The sequence below is a fragment of the Ailuropoda melanoleuca genome, chromosome 1, assembly GCF_002007445.2.
Source record: "Ailuropoda melanoleuca isolate Jingjing chromosome 1, ASM200744v2, whole genome shotgun sequence".
NCBI lineage: Eukaryota > Metazoa > Chordata > Mammalia > Carnivora > Ursidae > Ailuropoda > Ailuropoda melanoleuca.
Window position 1 is genome coordinate 91,879,031 of NC_048218.1, and position 17,063 is coordinate 91,896,093.

A 17,063-nucleotide genomic window follows, 5' to 3' on the forward strand; every position below is an offset into this window, starting at 1 on the left:
ACGCCTCTCCTTTAGTAGACACTAAACTTTTTGTGAGACTGACCTACATCTTAATCATCTTTCAATGTCTAGTACTTAGCACAGTGCCTTTTGCTCAACACTATTTGCCAGTTTAGCTGGGAGTCACTTCAATAGCTGGTATCAATGTTGTGGGCCTGGCTGAAATCTCCAAGGTTCAAACTGCACATAGCAAAGAGAAGGCTAACACGAAGAGAACTGTGGAACATTCCAGTCTCAAGGGGACGGGGAAAAAAGGGTGACAAGTGGCCACAGAGATGCAGCAGAACCAGGATGGGTAGCGCCAAATGCTGTACAGACATCAGGGGAGATGAGGATTGATCATAATATGCTTTAAAAATCAGAAATTAACAAGTCAGTTCAACCTTTGGATGCTGAAGGAACAGGAAATTGTAAGGAGTTAAAGTGCTGGTAGTAAGAAAGCATAAGACAATCGACGTTGACTATCCCGAAGGAGTTTGATAGAGATACTGGTTATTTATTTTTCTTTTACCAAGAGCATCTATTAACTATTCTGAAAAGGAAATGAGGGAAGAAAATGTGACGGTTCAAAGATGTGCTGAGATTCTGGGGAAAAACTAGGATTTCTGAGCATGTTGATAAGTAGCAGAAAAGCAGCCGGAAAAGGAGGTGGAAGAATGAACATAACTGACAAAATGAAATCCTGGCAGAAGCTAAGGAAACAGATGTAGGGAAATGGAAAACCCCCTGCAAACGAGGGACATCCAAGCACAGGGAAGAAGGAAGAGGAGGGAAGAGAGCAACCGTGAGCCGCGCGTTGGTCTGGTGAGAGCTGAAGAGGGAGCAAGCTCACACCAGGAGGTCCCCAATCCTTGAAGTCAAGGTAAGGCAAGGCCGGTCCCCTAATGGTGGTGGACACGGGGGGAGGACTGAAGGCTTCTAAAATGGACAGAGTTTGGAACAGCTGCATGAGGAATGTGATAGGAATTAACAAGATGTGAGTAAAAATACTGCCCAGGAAGAAGGTCCTCCTTGAGATCAGAGAACAAATCTGAAATGACAGGTAAACGATCAAATGTCCCCAAATTATTCTAAACCGTACTTTTAAAAGATGCAACATGAACATCAAAAATACGTCAGATCACTGCTGGCTGGACATGGTAGGGTAATGCAATCTTTTTAAAACCAGTCGGGCAACACACACCAAGAGCTTGAAACATCTGACCCCCCTGGACCTCATTCCCCTCTAGGAATCTATCTTAAGGTAACACGCAGGGACTCAAAGATGGCCACCTGCACAAAAGGGCAGCCCAGGGCAGCGGCAAGAGCATAGGTCTCGGGCGGACTAGGGTTTGTGTCCTGATGCTGCCACCTGGCAACTGTGAAACTCTGCTTCACCTCTCTGAGCCTCAGTTTCCCCGTCGGTAAGATGGGGAGGACAGTAAGTAGACTTACAAGGTTGTCGTGAGAATTCGAGATAAGGCATGGAAGGCAAAGTAGAAGAGGGCAGTCGTTATAATTTGTAGTGTCATAGATTCAAATATCCCATAACTGAATGGCTAAATAAATTACACTATAATGTGATAATGAAGCACTGTGTAGCCACTAACAATGAAACTTTCAAAAAACTTTAGAAATATCTCAGTCTATAGAATTACTTACTCGTCATCTGGAGTGAGCTGGACAGGTTCATTAGTAAATTGAGAATCAAAGTTGTCCAAACCAAATTCCCCAGAAATATTTGGTTTAAAGGGAGGTACCACCTGCTTTTGCTCCATCTAGAAAAGACAAATTAGATGACAGCTCAAGCCTACGTTCTCAGAAAAATGCCACCTCTACATTGCTCCTGTGCCCTCAGATGCCTCCTGTCCTATCCCAGTGAGTTCTTAGCAATGGCTCTACAGTATTCACAATGATGGAAATTATTTACTAAACTGAACACTGATGCAGGCCTTACTAATATTACAACCTGCTCCACTAAATTAGTATTCTAAGCTTTTATTGTTTTAAAAGCTTTTTAAAAAGCACTTCAGAGAGTGCTTTTAAGTTACTGAGGCTGTGATATATTTGTTTTACAACAATCTTTTTAAGATAATAAAATTTGGCCCAAGAGAATAATGAAACCTAATATAGAAAACAATGAAAATTTACATACCATATCCCAATCAACATTTCGAAAGAATGGGTGTCCCTGAATATCAGCAAATCCTGTTTGAGGGTGACAGCCCAATCGTTCCTTTGGGTCCTATGGTGGGAAGAAATGTTTCAAGAAGTGGTTGGATATCATGCTTCAGAATAAATCACATGTGTGACCTGGGTTTTGTGTCTATTATGATACCTTTATATCTGAAATCAGAATGGTCTACCTTTCACTTCTACATAGTACAACACTAGGCTTAAATGGGTATCTGAAGCTTGTGACAAGTGAGATTTCCTCACGGCTCTCTGTCTAGCGTGATTACAGTGGACACAGGTCACTACTTCTTGCTGAAGAAAAATGGGAGGAAAAAGCAGTAAAACATTTGAGCAGCATCCTGATATTTCTTTGGCATAGACTAGAGTGCTGGTCAAAATATACGAACTCCAAACTTCACAGGTTTGCTCGTGGTTCATTGTAAAAGCCCTATGCCCAATTACAGCAACAAACCATAATCTGTGTACAATGATACAACCATCATGTGAACCACTGGACTGAGAAGGGGCTGCAACTTATAAAAAGTCATGGCTTATTCATTACTACAAATGAGAACATGTTACTATTTTCCTTTCCAATAAAAGACATTTTGTTTTGAATATAAAACCTCTCACCTTCATTTTTCAGTGTAATATTTAGATTTCCATTTTAAACCTTTCTTCATATAAAGTACTCAAAAGCTTCAATTTCTTATTTTCTTAAAATTCCTCATTACCTTATCTATATGTACCTTAGAAGTTAAACGCACATCAACCTATTTTCTAATCTGCAATTTATTTAAAATAAGATTTATGACTGCCAAGATCACTGTGATACAATACGAAGCGTATCTGGGGTCTGTCCCAGGTTCCCGACACAGAGCTCCTAAAATCCTTGTCACTTCCTGAGTCACAGACATGTCGTTATTCATAACATGTCCCTTTCAATTATACCTTAGTTTATGCTAATTAGGTGACTTTCGGTGGGCATGTAATAGCTTCAGGATGGGATCTGGTTGCCAGAGGAGCCAACCATGTGATTAGAGAGTTATAATTTTCAGCCTCCTTTTCACAGGGGCTGGAAATTGAGTTCAATCACCAACGGCCAGTGATTTAATCAATCATGCCAATGTCACGGAACCGCCATAAAACTCTCTGAACTCTGGGGTTTGGAGAGTTTCTGGGTTGGTGAACACATCCATGTGCTGTGAGGGTGATACACCCCAACTCCACAGGGACAGAAGCTCCCATGCTCAGGATCCTTCTGGACCTCGCCCTATCTATCTCTTCATCTGCTTGTGCATTTGTATCCTTTATAACAAACCAGTGATAGTAAATAAACTATTTCCCTGAGTTCTGTGAGCCATTCCAGCAAATTATTGAACCTGAAGGGGGACGGTTGTGGGAACCCCCATCTGTGTAGCCAAGTCAGACATAACTATGGGTACTCAGTACTTGTGACTGGCATCCGAAGTGAAGACAGTCTTGTGGGACTGAGCCCTTAAGCCCCTGGAATCTGATGCTAACTCTGGGCAGTTAGTGTCAGAAAAAAAAGGAATTCTAGGACACCCAGTATGTCGGGAGAGTTGGAGAATTGGTTGTTGGTGTGGAAAAAACCTACACATTTGGTGTTAAAAGTGTTACGAGTAAAAACTGTTCCGAATCATAATCTTAGATCCTAAAACTCTTCTAACCTACAGACCACAACAAATAATTGAATGGTTTTCAGATTTTTTAAGACCAACGATAGCATTTCATTTCTTCTGACTTTTAGCTAGGGCTTTTGACATGATAATCTGTAGGGAACACTGCTGCCAAGTGCTCAATAAGTAATGAGACTCTAAGAATAATAATCCAAAGAACACTGAATAATAGAGCTATAAGTATGATTGAGGTGATCCCCAAAGATGTAATTTTTCCCTAATTGTGTACATGGTACGTAATCATTTACATTAAAAACACCATATGTAAATAGCTGGAGGTGAATTATATTGCCAAAATGGAAAGGACAACTCATCTCAGGTTCTCCCGCTGTCAAACTACTCTTTGGTGAAGAGACAAATTCCAGATCTAACTGAAAAAATTACATACTCTCATGTTTTGGAATGTGACTCTGCCCGAACTTCGACTTACAGTTTCATTTACATACAGATAAACCACTAATGATTGTTATATGCAATTTATACCTTGTTGAGAAAACTCTTCAGGACACTTGCAGCTTTTACAGACAGAGAACGTGGTATGCGTATTTGTTTTTCCAAAATAACTAGAAAAATAAAATTATGGCATTATGTTTAACTTTTACATGGCTTCAAGCTTCACATTTTTTTTTAAAAGAATTTGTGTTTTTCCCTTGTTTTTTTTTTAAAGATTTTATTTATTTGACAGAGATAGAAACAGCCAGCAAGAGAAGAAACACAAGCAGGGGGAGTGGGAGAGGAAGAAGCAGGCTCATAGCGGAGGAGCCTGATGTGGGGCTCGATCCCATAACGCTGGGATCACGCCCTGAGCCGAAGGCAGACGCTTAACTGCTGTGCCACCCAGGCGCCCCCAAGCTTCACATTTTTATTACGAGGTACATAGGTATTCCAGCAGAAAAAATAAGACATTACATGTATTACTTCAGCATCTGCTTGCTTTTATCCAGTTCAATTCTTTGTATTTCTAATTGTGGGCCCTTTTTTTCACCTTTCGATTCTCTTATATTTTTGGGACCCTACTTTTTCTTCATTGTTCTTGGACTTATGCACTCACCCTCGGGGTCCATGTGAAAAGACTGTCCTCTCTAGCCACAGGATTCCTTCCTCTAATCGCTGTGATATACAATCTGAAGGAACCTCTTTGTTATATTTTTGAATATGAGAAAGCAGTTGGTAAATGGACTGAAGGTACAGAGAGGTAGGAAGATGTATTTTTTTAAAAAATTGAAGACTCACATATTAAGAAGTACACATTAAGAGGTAAAAATGTGAGCCATCCTCATTCATGCCCTAGAATAGGTTTATTCACAGAGAATCTCTGTAAATACTGTACATTACCTTGGAAGAGATAATCCTCTGTGTTTTGATCAGGGTTATCAGAGCTTCCAACAATATCAAATGGAGATCTTCCTGCCATCATCTCAAACATTAGTACTCCAAGGGCCCACCAGTCGACACTGAAACCTTCAAAAAAGAAATTTTTTGAAGCAACAAATTATCTATTCTGCAATTCTTGAAAGTCAGTAACTTGAGATTCATTTTATTATATAATAAAAAAATAAACATCATGAAAAACTAAACTCTAAATGCATTATAACTATCATGGTAGGCACCGAAGATTATAGGAATAATTCACTTATCAACAAGGAGAGGTACCTAAAAGATTACTTTAAAAATAAAATACTGGAGGGGCGCCAGGGTGGCTTAGTCAGTTAAGCGCTTGACTCTTGGTTTCAGCCCAGGTCGTGATCTCAGGGTCATGGGTTTTTTCCCTGCGTTGGGTTCAGGCTCAGTGCTGTCTGCTTGGGATTCCTTCCCTCTTTCTCTCCCTCCCCCTCTGCCCTTCCTCCTACCTGTATAGGCTCTTTCTCACTCTCCCTAAAATAAGTAAATAAAATCTTCAAAAATAAAGAATTAAAAAATAAAATATTGGAAACGAAATGTAAGTTTCTTTCCTCAAATATGCCTGTACTTTCAGACTCATGACCTGTTTCTAACATGTTGTTTTTGAGGATATAATTAAATTGTACTTGAGAATAACCTTCCTTGGTCTGAAACCTGATCTTCTGTTAGCTGATTAAAGATCCTTGAAGGACCCTAGAATCAGATTATGAGCAGCTGTCAGAAGTACCCATCCTCCTTTACATCTGCTGAAATCAGAGGGCCAGAACCCAAGAAGTCAATGTATTCTTAAGATAAATATATCCTCTGGTTCCGGACAAGCAGTCAATCTTTCCCTCATTTTTCAGATTCCTGGAGGAAACATCCCAGGAAATATGAACAATCTTCTAGGGGTTCATGACCCTGGAGTCACATGGCTAAAATTTAAATTCCTACTCTGCTACTTTCTAGCTATATGACCTTGGGCAAGTTATTTAAACTTTCTGTATAATGGAAATTAACAGTGCTTACCTCCTAGGATTATTGAGAGGCTTAATTAATATATGTAAACTGCTTATATTAGTGCCTAATACCGTTAGTGTTGCCATTAATAAAATATTATTCAAATCTGTACCCCCAAATACTACTAAGGTCCCATGGTCTCTGATTTCATAGTTTAGGGTTTTCATGTAGGTTTTAAGGGGATCAAGGTTTATATTAATAAGATTAGTATTTAAATACTATACTATACTATAATGCAATTGGTACCACATTTAACCACCCATCTAGCATATAGCTAAATGCCACCTATTTATTTATTACCATAATCTTCTCCTCTTAAAATTTCAGGAGCAATGTAATTGGGAGTACCACAAAAAGTGCTGGTTGTATCTCCGGGCCGTAATCCTTCCTTTTATAAAAAAAAGAAAAGAAAAAAAAAAAGATATAGTAAGATAGAAAATTATCTTTACACCTCTTTTATTTCATCTATTAAAAAAACTCAGCATCTATAGCTAATATATTAAGCTTAAATAAAATATCACTAGCATAGTTGTCCATATTATTAAAATCACAGGTTGCCATTAAATAGCTTAAAGAAAACCTGTCCTCATTAGATGTTGGTAGAGTTAAGATAAAAACTGCACTTGAAGTAATTTATATTCAAGTAAAAATTTAATACAAAAATTTAAATTGTATAAGTAAAAGGAATCATCATATTTTATGAAGAAAAGCAGCACTGTATATCCCATCTCCTAACACAAGAACTGCTGGCATTATGATGTTTTCCTTCCGGTTGTATTTCCTAAGGCATAAATTTTTTGATTTTGTATCTCAATTGAAAAAATTAAGGCAAAACATACTAATGTGTATAAATAGAGAAACTACACAATGACAAATGGAACAATCACCAAAAAGTTATAACAAACTTGTATGCATCTAACAACACAGTCTGAAAATACAAAGAGTAAAAATAGACAAATTAGGAGAATTTCACAATCCCGGCTGTGGAATGAACATTTATATGCCCCCAAAATTCATATGCTGAAGCCCTAATCTGATAGCACTGGGAGATGGGGCCTTTGGGGAGTAATTAGGTCATTAGGTTGGAGCCTAATCCTGATGGGATAAGTGTCTTTTTAAGAGGAAGAGAGCTCCCTCTCTTTCTGCTATGTGGGGATACAAGGATACATGCAAATCATGAAGAGTGCCTTCACCAGACACTGGTTCTGTTAGTACCTGGATTTTGGACTTCCCAGCCTCCAGAACCATGAGAAATAAATGTTTGTTGCTTAAGCCACCTAGTCTACAGCATACTGAGATAGTAGCCTGAACTAATACTACAATCCCCAATCATGACAGGTGATTTAACATGTTTATATCAGAAAATGATATATCACACAGACAAAAAAATTTTTGTAAGCAGACTTAAGATTTAGACAAAAGCTAGAGCTAAATATAACATATGTACTTATAGAATATGTATAATCTATGTGCATGTGAGGAGAAAGGGAGGAGGGAAAGAGAGTGTAAAGGACAGAGAGACTCCTTGCATGCAAAGAAGAGATTATATATCTTTTTTTAAGTACATGTGGGATACTGATCAAATACTATGTCACAAAAGAAAATCTATATTTTCAAAGAACCTGTAACATTCAGACCATTTGCTGGCTACAAGGCAATTAAATAAGAAAACAATAAAAAGATAGTTTAAAAACAAGCTAAATAACATTAAATATACAATTAAGCAAGCAAGAGAAAGACAATTCATTTTTGTGTGTTTCACTGTTTTAAGTAATGCATGCCCATTATAGTAACTTAAAAAATATGTAAAAGTAAACAAAATAAATGTGCAATGCTACATAACAGAACAACACATACAGAATTAGATAATCCTATACTTTAGGACTTTATTTAATGTTATATTATAAACATTTTACATTGTTATGAACTTTTGGTAAACATCTTCTTAATGACTTCATAATGCTCTGTTCTGTGGTCATGCCATAATTTCCCTAATCATTCTCCTTACCAGCGGCCATTTAGATATTTGTAATATTTATCACAAACTACAATAAAAAATTTTGCTCATAAACTTTTCCTCATAGACCAAAATATTTACTCAGAATATGCCAGAGGCAGAAGTACTAGATAAAAGAGTGTGGCTGTACATCTTTAAGAATCCTGATACTTCCCCACCAACTACTTTCCAAAAGATTGTAACAATGCATACACTCACCAATGATACAGGAGGGTACCCATTTCTTTAAACTCTTTTAAGTGACTATTATAATTTTAAAAACCAGTATCTGGCATGCAAAAATGAAGTCTCATTATTGTTTTAATGTGTACACTTGATAAAAAGGTTAGCATTCTTCATGGTTTTGTTGTTGTTGAGCCTTATTTTCCTTTGCAAATTATAAGGCTTTTATGTTATTGTCATTTTTCTTTTGAAATAAGAAAAAAATCGACCGGGTAAAAAGTGATCAAGAGGGGTGCCTGGATGGCTCAGTGGGCTAAGCGTCTGCCTTCAGCTCATGTCATGATCCCAGGGTCCTGGGATCAGGTTGTGTTGGACTACCTGCTTAGCAGGGAGACTGCTTCTCCTTCTCTCTCTGCCCCTCCCCCGTCTCATGCTCTCTCTCTCTCTCTCTCAAATAAATCAACAAAATCTTATAATAAGATTTGTGTAATAGAAAAATTTAAGGATACAGAAATTTAATATAAGAAAAGATAAATGTCTGAGTTTTATACCTAAAAGCAAAAATACTTTAGGTAAAGATTTTCTTTTCTAATGTTGCTGAACAGATAAGGTCAAATCTTCAGTGCTACTAGAGTGTCTTACTTAATGTTAACATTTAAATAATCTCCAAGATCTGGAGGCATTTCCCTCGGGTGAATGGGGAAGTATAACTCACACATGCTTGTTGCCATATTATGGTGTGAAGATAATTCTATCCCAGCTACTTTTAACAAGGAGAGTAGCTCCCTACACATTTGGTGGAAAAACACTGGACCCTTAAATGAAATACTGTTAAAAAAAGAATTAAGTACCAAGAAATAAAGGACATTGTCCTGAGAGTAACTGAAATTCTTATTTTGTTCTACTGTACTTTATGCCAGATATTTAAACCTTAAATATAAAAAAAATGATAGATTTCCTGGGAAAATCTTGAATGCATTATCAAGAGTTATAATTAGGGGCGCCTGGGTGGCACAGCGGTTAAAGCGTCTGCCTTCGGCTCAGGGCGTGATCCCGGCGTTATGGGATTCGAGCCCCACATCAGGCTCCTCCACTATGAGCCTGCTTCTTCCTCTCCCACTCCCCCTGCTTGTGTTCCCTCTCTCTCTGGCTGTCTCTATCTCTGTCGAATAAATAAATAAAATCTAAAAAAAAAAAAAAAGTTATAATTAAATGGCAAAAACTGGAAGGTGACATGCAAGTAGTTATGCTAAAGTCACGGATTGCAAACAATTTTTACTTCCAAATTTTCTTCTATGGCATCACAACATTCAAGATAAAAAGTTACAGACAAAAAAAAAAGAAATTAACTCTTATTATAGTAAATATAACACTCACAGAAAATACCAAATTTTGTAAATGGTTAGAAAATACGTATATTTGTCCTTGTGCTAAAATCCCAAGAAGTATCCCAAAATAGCAGTCATTTCCTCAACTTTAAATATTGTTATTTTACCAGAACAATTTTATGAGCTGCTGAGACCTTCTGATTACCTAGAAATTTCCCTCACCTTACACATGCCGTAGTCAGTGAGTTTAATGTGTCCTTCTGAGTCCAGCAATACATTGTCCAATTTCAAATCTCTATAAATTATCCCTCTTTCATGAAGATAATTTAACGCTAGACTGATTTCTGCAGAGTAAAATCTAAAATGAAAAATAACGCATTTGATTCAAATTTTTAAATTGTGTTAAATTTCTAGAAGTCCTACCCCCATCTGCAAATGAAAACATGAAAATCACGTCAAAAGATTTTTTTCCCCCGATGTTTTTAGAAACACCACCAAAACACAAACTGAAGTACCACTTTAAAGTATCTGAGCCCAAAACACAATTAAAGAAATTCCAGTCTATCTTAAACTCATACTTTTCATAAAATTATTGATCTGCAAGTCTCGAACAGAAGTTCTTAATCTGGGTCCTTGGCTGGACTTCAGGCAGTCCATACTGCTACAGCCGGGGGCACAGCTGTATGTACATGTGTACTCGTGCGTCTTCCCTAGGGTGTGTATGGCTTTCGACACTTCTCTAAGAAACAAACGATCTCCCCAAATCCTAAGAATCATTGATTCGTCTAGAATAGAAAAAATACCAAAAGTTCTATTCAAACTATAAAATCTGTACCAAAATTCTACAGAGGGAATTAAAATAAATTATTCTACAACCATACCATTTAATATTAAAGAGCTTTTTAGAACTGCCACTAACTCATTGGTGATAACCAGAACTTTTCACCTGAATAATGAAGATGAAACACCAAGTTCGTTTATGGCTACTTTGGTAACTGTTACCATGATCATGTTTGGAGGTGCATAACACATACCTTCTCAGCTACTTAATTCTATGCATAGAGAACTTGAGCCTTTATTTTGTACTTTGGTTCCCCAGAAAAGTAAAGATGAAATAAAACCAGAACTGGCACTGGAATACAGTAAAAACTACTTTCCACAAGTCCAACTGAACAAACAAGGAACAGATACAGTTATGGTCACAATTAGAAATTTCATTTGTGGCTTTGCTGAGAAGGGTGATCATTTAATAAAGACTAAATACAGGAAATGAACATACAGGAAATTAACAGAACACAGTTAGGCCCGAGGTTAGATTAGTACAATTTCTACCTTCTTATAAAATCAATGAAAGGATAGTATCTCTTTTTGACAAGAAATAATCAATGCCCTAGCAAGATTTCCACTAAACAAGTATTTATAAAAATAAAATCTTTAACCTTTATTACATGCATATACGAATTCATATGCTTCATTTTTGCATTACTTTTATGGAACATAACAGGGTGAGAATTATTCCTAATTCTGAGTACAAAACAAAACAAAACATGGCACAGATGGATTAAACTTATCCAAGGCCATGATCGTTCCCTACCTAATTCCCCCAACATATAAGCAATTTAGAATCTTATATAATAATATCAAATTAAAGGCACAAAATAAACAAATAAATAATATTTAATGGTATTTTCTCTTATTTATCAACACGTGTGAGAGCAGAGGGGAAAAAAAAAAGCCAAAGGCAGAACAATTCAGAAATTATAATTACAGAAGAATTTGATTACTCTCAAGTATATACAAATAATAATCAATGAAAAACTGTCCGAGATCACTGCAAACCTTAGATGAATAAGTGTTTGTAAATTCGTCAATTATTTCAATTGTGGATGTTGAATAGACGAAGTATTTTAAAATAACTGGGTTTAGTAAACTAAACGTTCCCCCTTTGTTTATACCTTTCAACTGTTTATATTAATATATATATGTATATAATATACATTACATATGTTATATATTATAATGTAAACTTTTAGCTTAGCCCCTACATGACTTACAAAAAACTAACTAGCATCAAAATCAGTGATTTATCTACTGTTTTCAACCAATGACACATTAAAAGTCCCATAGCATTCCCTTCCCCCTAGACTTCCCACTCTCCCACCACCCCCAGCAGCCCCACCTCCAGCAAAAAGCTAACACAAACAGTACACATTTACCTGGCATGTTCTTCAGGAAGTTTTCTTTGTCGCTGCATATGAAACATTAGATCTCCTCCATTTACATACTCTATGACAAAGAACAACCTAAAACACAGAAGAGATGAGAAACGAAACAAATGAACATGGGGGAGAAAAAGGAAGGCAAACCAAGAAATAGACTCAACTCTAGAGCACAAACTGATGGTTACTAGAGGGGAGGTGGGCAGGGGCAGAGGTGATGGGGATTAAGGAGGGTACCTGGGAGGAGCACCAGGTGTTGTATGAAGTGCTGATATACTGTACTGCACACCTGAAACTAACATTACACTGTGTTAACTAACTGGAATTTAAACAAAAACTTGGAGGGAAAAAAAAGTATTTTTTAATTAAAAAAAAAAGAAAAGAAAATCAGCAGGGCTTAAATCCAAGAACTTTACATGTCAGCAGGCTTTAAAAAAAAATAAACACAGGAGAGAGCACATGAAACCAAGATCCAAAATAAGGCAGTGTCACTTTGCATTTTAAACACCACAGAGACCACTTACAACATAGAGAGCATTCTATAGATTTACCCTTAACAAACATTCCAGGAATTTGGTGCAAACAAAGGATAGCTGGAGTGGAAAGCTGTTTAATCACAGAAGATACAAGAAAATAAACCAGCATAATTGTGTAAACTGTTTCTTCTATTTGAAAGTAGTACCAGTAGCAATCCAGAGCCTCTCACTCTCACCCCGATTTTAGCATTTGCAAGATTAGTCATTTTCAACTGTCACTTAAGGTAAAGAAGTTAGGATCTCTCCCTCTAGTGAAACTTTAGGAAACGTTAAGTACTAAAACTAGAATCTTGGCGATATTTATGACCTGGCCTTTTTTTTTTTTTTTGCCTAAAGCGGGTAATTTCCTGATGCTGATCCAATGTTAAAATGACATCACTGACTGGAGTCTGAGTAGTAGGAAATTCTAAGCATACTACTGTTGTGTCCATCTCCATGTCTTCCGCTTCAGGCTTATAGTAGAAAGCAGTTCTTATTGTGTAATATACCAAAATGTGTAAAGCCCAGTAATCATTCCATTATCTTTCAATCTTACCTGCTTTCTGTCTGAAAGCAAGAATGCAGCCCAACAAGAAAAGGATGATTGGATGCCTGCTCAAAAACATGCTTCTCCGTCTGTACCCAATCAATATCCTATTTCAAAATATGAAAGAAATCTGTGTCAAATTGAATTATCATCAAAACTATGATAAATTTGTTCTTAGTTCAATTACCACAATCGCAATTAGTAACTACACTAAATATCAAAAGCACTGATAATCATGAAATAAGAGCTTATATACAAAGAGAAAAACACCACCAATAAATCTTTCAGTATTATGAAACGGTCGAAAACCTTTTACAAAGCTCCAATACTTTCCCTTGGTAATAATATGGTTTGATTTTATTTTTTAAAAATCTAGTAATCATCACATTATATTAAATCTATCTTATGTAATCTGTTTGAAACATATATTTAGAACAGACTGAAATTATAAGACACAAACAGAGGTGTTCTCTGAAATAGTACACTTAAGCAATTTAACAGTTCAGAAATAATAAATAATTGTGCTTACCTCATCATCATTGACCAGCTCTTTTTTCACAACTTTCATCGCATAAATACGATCTGTTTTTTTTAATCGCACCAATAGTACTTTGGCATAACTTCCTCTGCCTATTACCCGAAGCAAATCAAAGTCCTGAAGACCTAAACTGGATGAAGCTTTGCCACTTTCCCTGGTATTCATTGCCTGTCGAGAACATTTACATCAAAGAGTTACACCTGGAGGAATTTTGCATAATACAGTATATTTCTAACACCTGGTTATACCTAAGATGACCTTAAAATATCTTCTGATTTAAGTTCTTAGTAATTATTTTCTTACATCATTCCAAACGATATAATCTAAGTACTCAAGAGGTAGGATGAATTCATGAGTTGAGGTCAGAGGGATAGTGACAGGAAGTCGAAATCTGAGAAGTGTTAAAGCGTATCTTAAGATCTGATGAATTTGGGTCTGGAAGCAATGAAGATACATGAATTCAAAAAACGACACTAACTTTGATGACTGGGAGATTGGAGGTACTACTGACAGAAAAACAAAGTGTGCACACAGGATAAGATTAACAGAGCTGTTGAGATAATAGGCTTGGTTTTTCATCCTAAAGATACAAGCTACAATGGGATGTCAAGATTAAAGAGTCTACTGGAAGCTTGATATATGACATCTGAACTAATGGGAGAACACAGTCAGAGACATTTTTAGAAGCTATACACAGAACACAAGAGTGAGGCAGTTTAACTAATGGAAAATATTTTTTTCTACACACTACCAAGGTTCCTTTGAAATGACAAAATCGGCCTTATAATACATTTACAACTAGAAACCTGGGCTTCTGGTAATTTACAGAGAAGACCAAAGATAATCTTTTTTAACATATCTGCAAAATCCTCTGCATACAATCAACAGATGTACCCATAAGAATTAAGTATGAATTTTCTCAAGTGAAGAGAATCAAGAAAAGCAAAGAGCAAATTCTGAGAAAAACTAGTAAGCACAAATCAGAAAAAAAAAGTATTATGAAAACTGAAGGAGAATGATGTTTCAAGAGAAGAGTCATTTATAAAAATCTAGAAATAAAAATCTGATGTGGTAACAAGGATCAATAAAGAGGAGTGAAAGAAATCAGATTAGAGCAGATTAAGAAAGCACAGAATGGGCCGGGAGTTGAGATGGCGGAGGAGTAGGGGACCCCTTTTTCAGCCGGTCCCCTGAGTTGAGCTGGATAGGTACCAGACCAGCCTGAACATCCACGGAATCAACCTGAGACGCAGGAAGATACATCTGGATCTCTACAAATGAACATCTCCAGTGCTGAATATTGAGGTACGAAGTGGGGAGCAGTGAAACCGCACAGATATCGAAAGATAAATGGAAGGGGGAGGGAGCCGCCGCGTTCGGGCGCTGGGAAGCGGTAGCCACCTGCATGGGGGGGCGGGCGGACTCGGGGACAACACCCATGAGAGAGCAGACTGAGACCAGGAGCTCCGGGAGTGCGCGCGGGGTGGCTGGCGACTGGCAGCTGGCGGGGTTAGAAACACAAAGGACAGAGAAGCGCCGGCCCTGGAAGTGAGGGCTGGGATGCCGGGTGTAGGGCGCACAACCCGGGACGCTGCAGGGTTGAGCAGCACCAACAGAAACAGAGTTAAAGTGGCCAGATCATCAGTGGAGAACGTTCCGTGATCTCTCTGTTCTGAGACAGAGGCTGATATTCGGCCACTGCTGCTCTGACTCTNGGCGGGGTTGGAAACACAAAGGACAGAGACGTGCCGGCCCTGGAAGTGAGGGCTGGGACGCCGGGTGTGGGGCGCACAGCCCGGGATGCTGCAGGGTTGAGCAGCACCAACAGAAACAGAGTTAAAGTGGCCAGAACATCAGTGGAGAACGATCCGCGATCCCTCTGTTCTGAGACAGAGGCTGAATTTCAGCCGCTGCTGCTCTCTCAGAAGAGGCATAGCAAACCGCCAGGGAAAGCCGCCAGAGAACAAAAGCCCGGAAATACCGGCTCACAGGGTGCCCATCCCCATCCCCCCTCGCAAGGGACACAGAGACTCTACCCAACAGGGTTGCCTGAGTATTGGCATGGCAGGCCCCTCCCCCAGAAGGCAGGCTGAAAAATCAAGAAGCCCATATCCCTAAGATCCCTACAAAAAAAGGGCGCACGGCCTGGATCCCGGATTAGGGTGTGATCACAACGCTCCGTAAGGAGTCCTTCATCGGGCTTCTCCACCGGGAACCTGCTTCTTCCTCTCCCACTCCTCTGCTTGGGTTCCCTTTCTTGCTGACTGTCTCTCTCTCTCTCAAATAAATAAATAAACTCTTTAAGGAAGAAGCCCACATCCCTAAGATCTCTATAAAACAAGGGCGCACGGCCTGGGTCCCAGTCAACACTTGGGCTCTGGACAACCCTGCAATCTCTCTTCATCAGAATGACGAGAAGGAGAAGTCCCCCCCAGCAAAGAAAAGATAATGAGTCTGTGGCCTCTGCCACAGAATTGGCCTCGGCCACAGAATTAATACATACGGATGTATCCCAATTATCAGAAATGGAATTCAGAGCAACAATGGTCAAGATGATGAGTAAACTTGAAAAAAGCATCAGAGAAAGCGTTGCTGAGAATATAGAATCCCTAAGGGCAGAAATGAGAGCGAATCTGACAGAAATTAAAAATTCTATGAGCCAAATGCAGTCAAAACTAGAGGCTCTGACGGCCAGGGTCACCGAGGCAGAGGAACGTATTAGCGAATTGGAGGATGGGTTAAAGAAGAAAAAAAGAAAATAGAAGCTGGTCTTTAAAAAGTCCATGCCCACGAATGTAGGTTACAGGAGATTACTGACTCTNTGACTCTATGAAACGATCCAATGTCAGAATCATCGGCATCCCTGAAGGGGTGGAGAAAAACAGAGGTCTAGAAGAGATATTTGAACAAATTGTAGCTGAAAACTTCCCTAATCTAGCAAGGGAAACAAGCATTCGTGTCCAAGAGGCAGAGAGGACCCCATCCAAGCTCAACCAGGACAAACCTACGCCACGTCATGTCATAGTGCAATTCGCAAATATTAGATCCAAGGATACAGTATTGAAAGCGGCCAGGGCAAAGAAATTTCTCACGTACCAAGGCAAAGGTATCAGAATTATGTCAGACCTGTATACACAGACCTGGAATGAGAGAAAGGGTTGGGAGGCATTTTTAAAGCTCTTTCAGAGAAAAACATGCGGCCAAGGATCCTTTATCCAGCAAGGCTGTCATTCAGAATTGATGGAGAAATAAAGACCTTCCAGAATCGCCAGTCATTGACCAATTTCGTAACCACAAAACCAGCCCTACAGGAGATATTAAGGGGGGTTCTATAAAGGTAAAAAGGCCTCAAGAGTGATACAGAGCAGAAAGTCACAACCGATACAAACAAAGACTTTACTGGCAACACGGCATCATTATAATTCTCTCTCTCAGTATTCAGGCTCAATGTGAATGGCTTAAATGCTCCCATAAAACGCCACA

The 17,063-nt window shown here is 38.4% G+C and overlaps 1 protein-coding gene across 8 annotated transcripts in view; it reads right to left on the reverse strand.

Annotated features, from left to right (window-relative positions):
- The window catches only part of PRKCI (protein kinase C iota), a 72,421-nt gene that overhangs the window by 4,776 nt on the left and 50,582 nt on the right, over positions 1–17,063 (reverse strand). For all 8 annotated transcript variants that reach the window (XM_034663037.1, XM_034663045.1, XM_034663066.1 and 5 more), the window contains 9 exons: positions 13,572–13,748; positions 13,052–13,149; positions 11,978–12,064; positions 9,984–10,119; positions 6,555–6,642; positions 5,190–5,315; positions 4,338–4,417; positions 2,135–2,224; positions 1,642–1,757 (listed from right to left, as the gene is read on the reverse strand). In XM_034663037.1, coding sequence (XP_034518928.1) covers positions 1,642–1,757; positions 2,135–2,224; positions 4,338–4,417; positions 5,190–5,315; positions 6,555–6,642; positions 9,984–10,119; positions 11,978–12,064; positions 13,052–13,149; positions 13,572–13,748 — 998 coding nt within the window. The remainder of the gene's footprint in view (positions 1–1,641; positions 1,758–2,134; positions 2,225–4,337; positions 4,418–5,189; positions 5,316–6,554; positions 6,643–9,983; positions 10,120–11,977; positions 12,065–13,051; positions 13,150–13,571; positions 13,749–17,063) is intronic.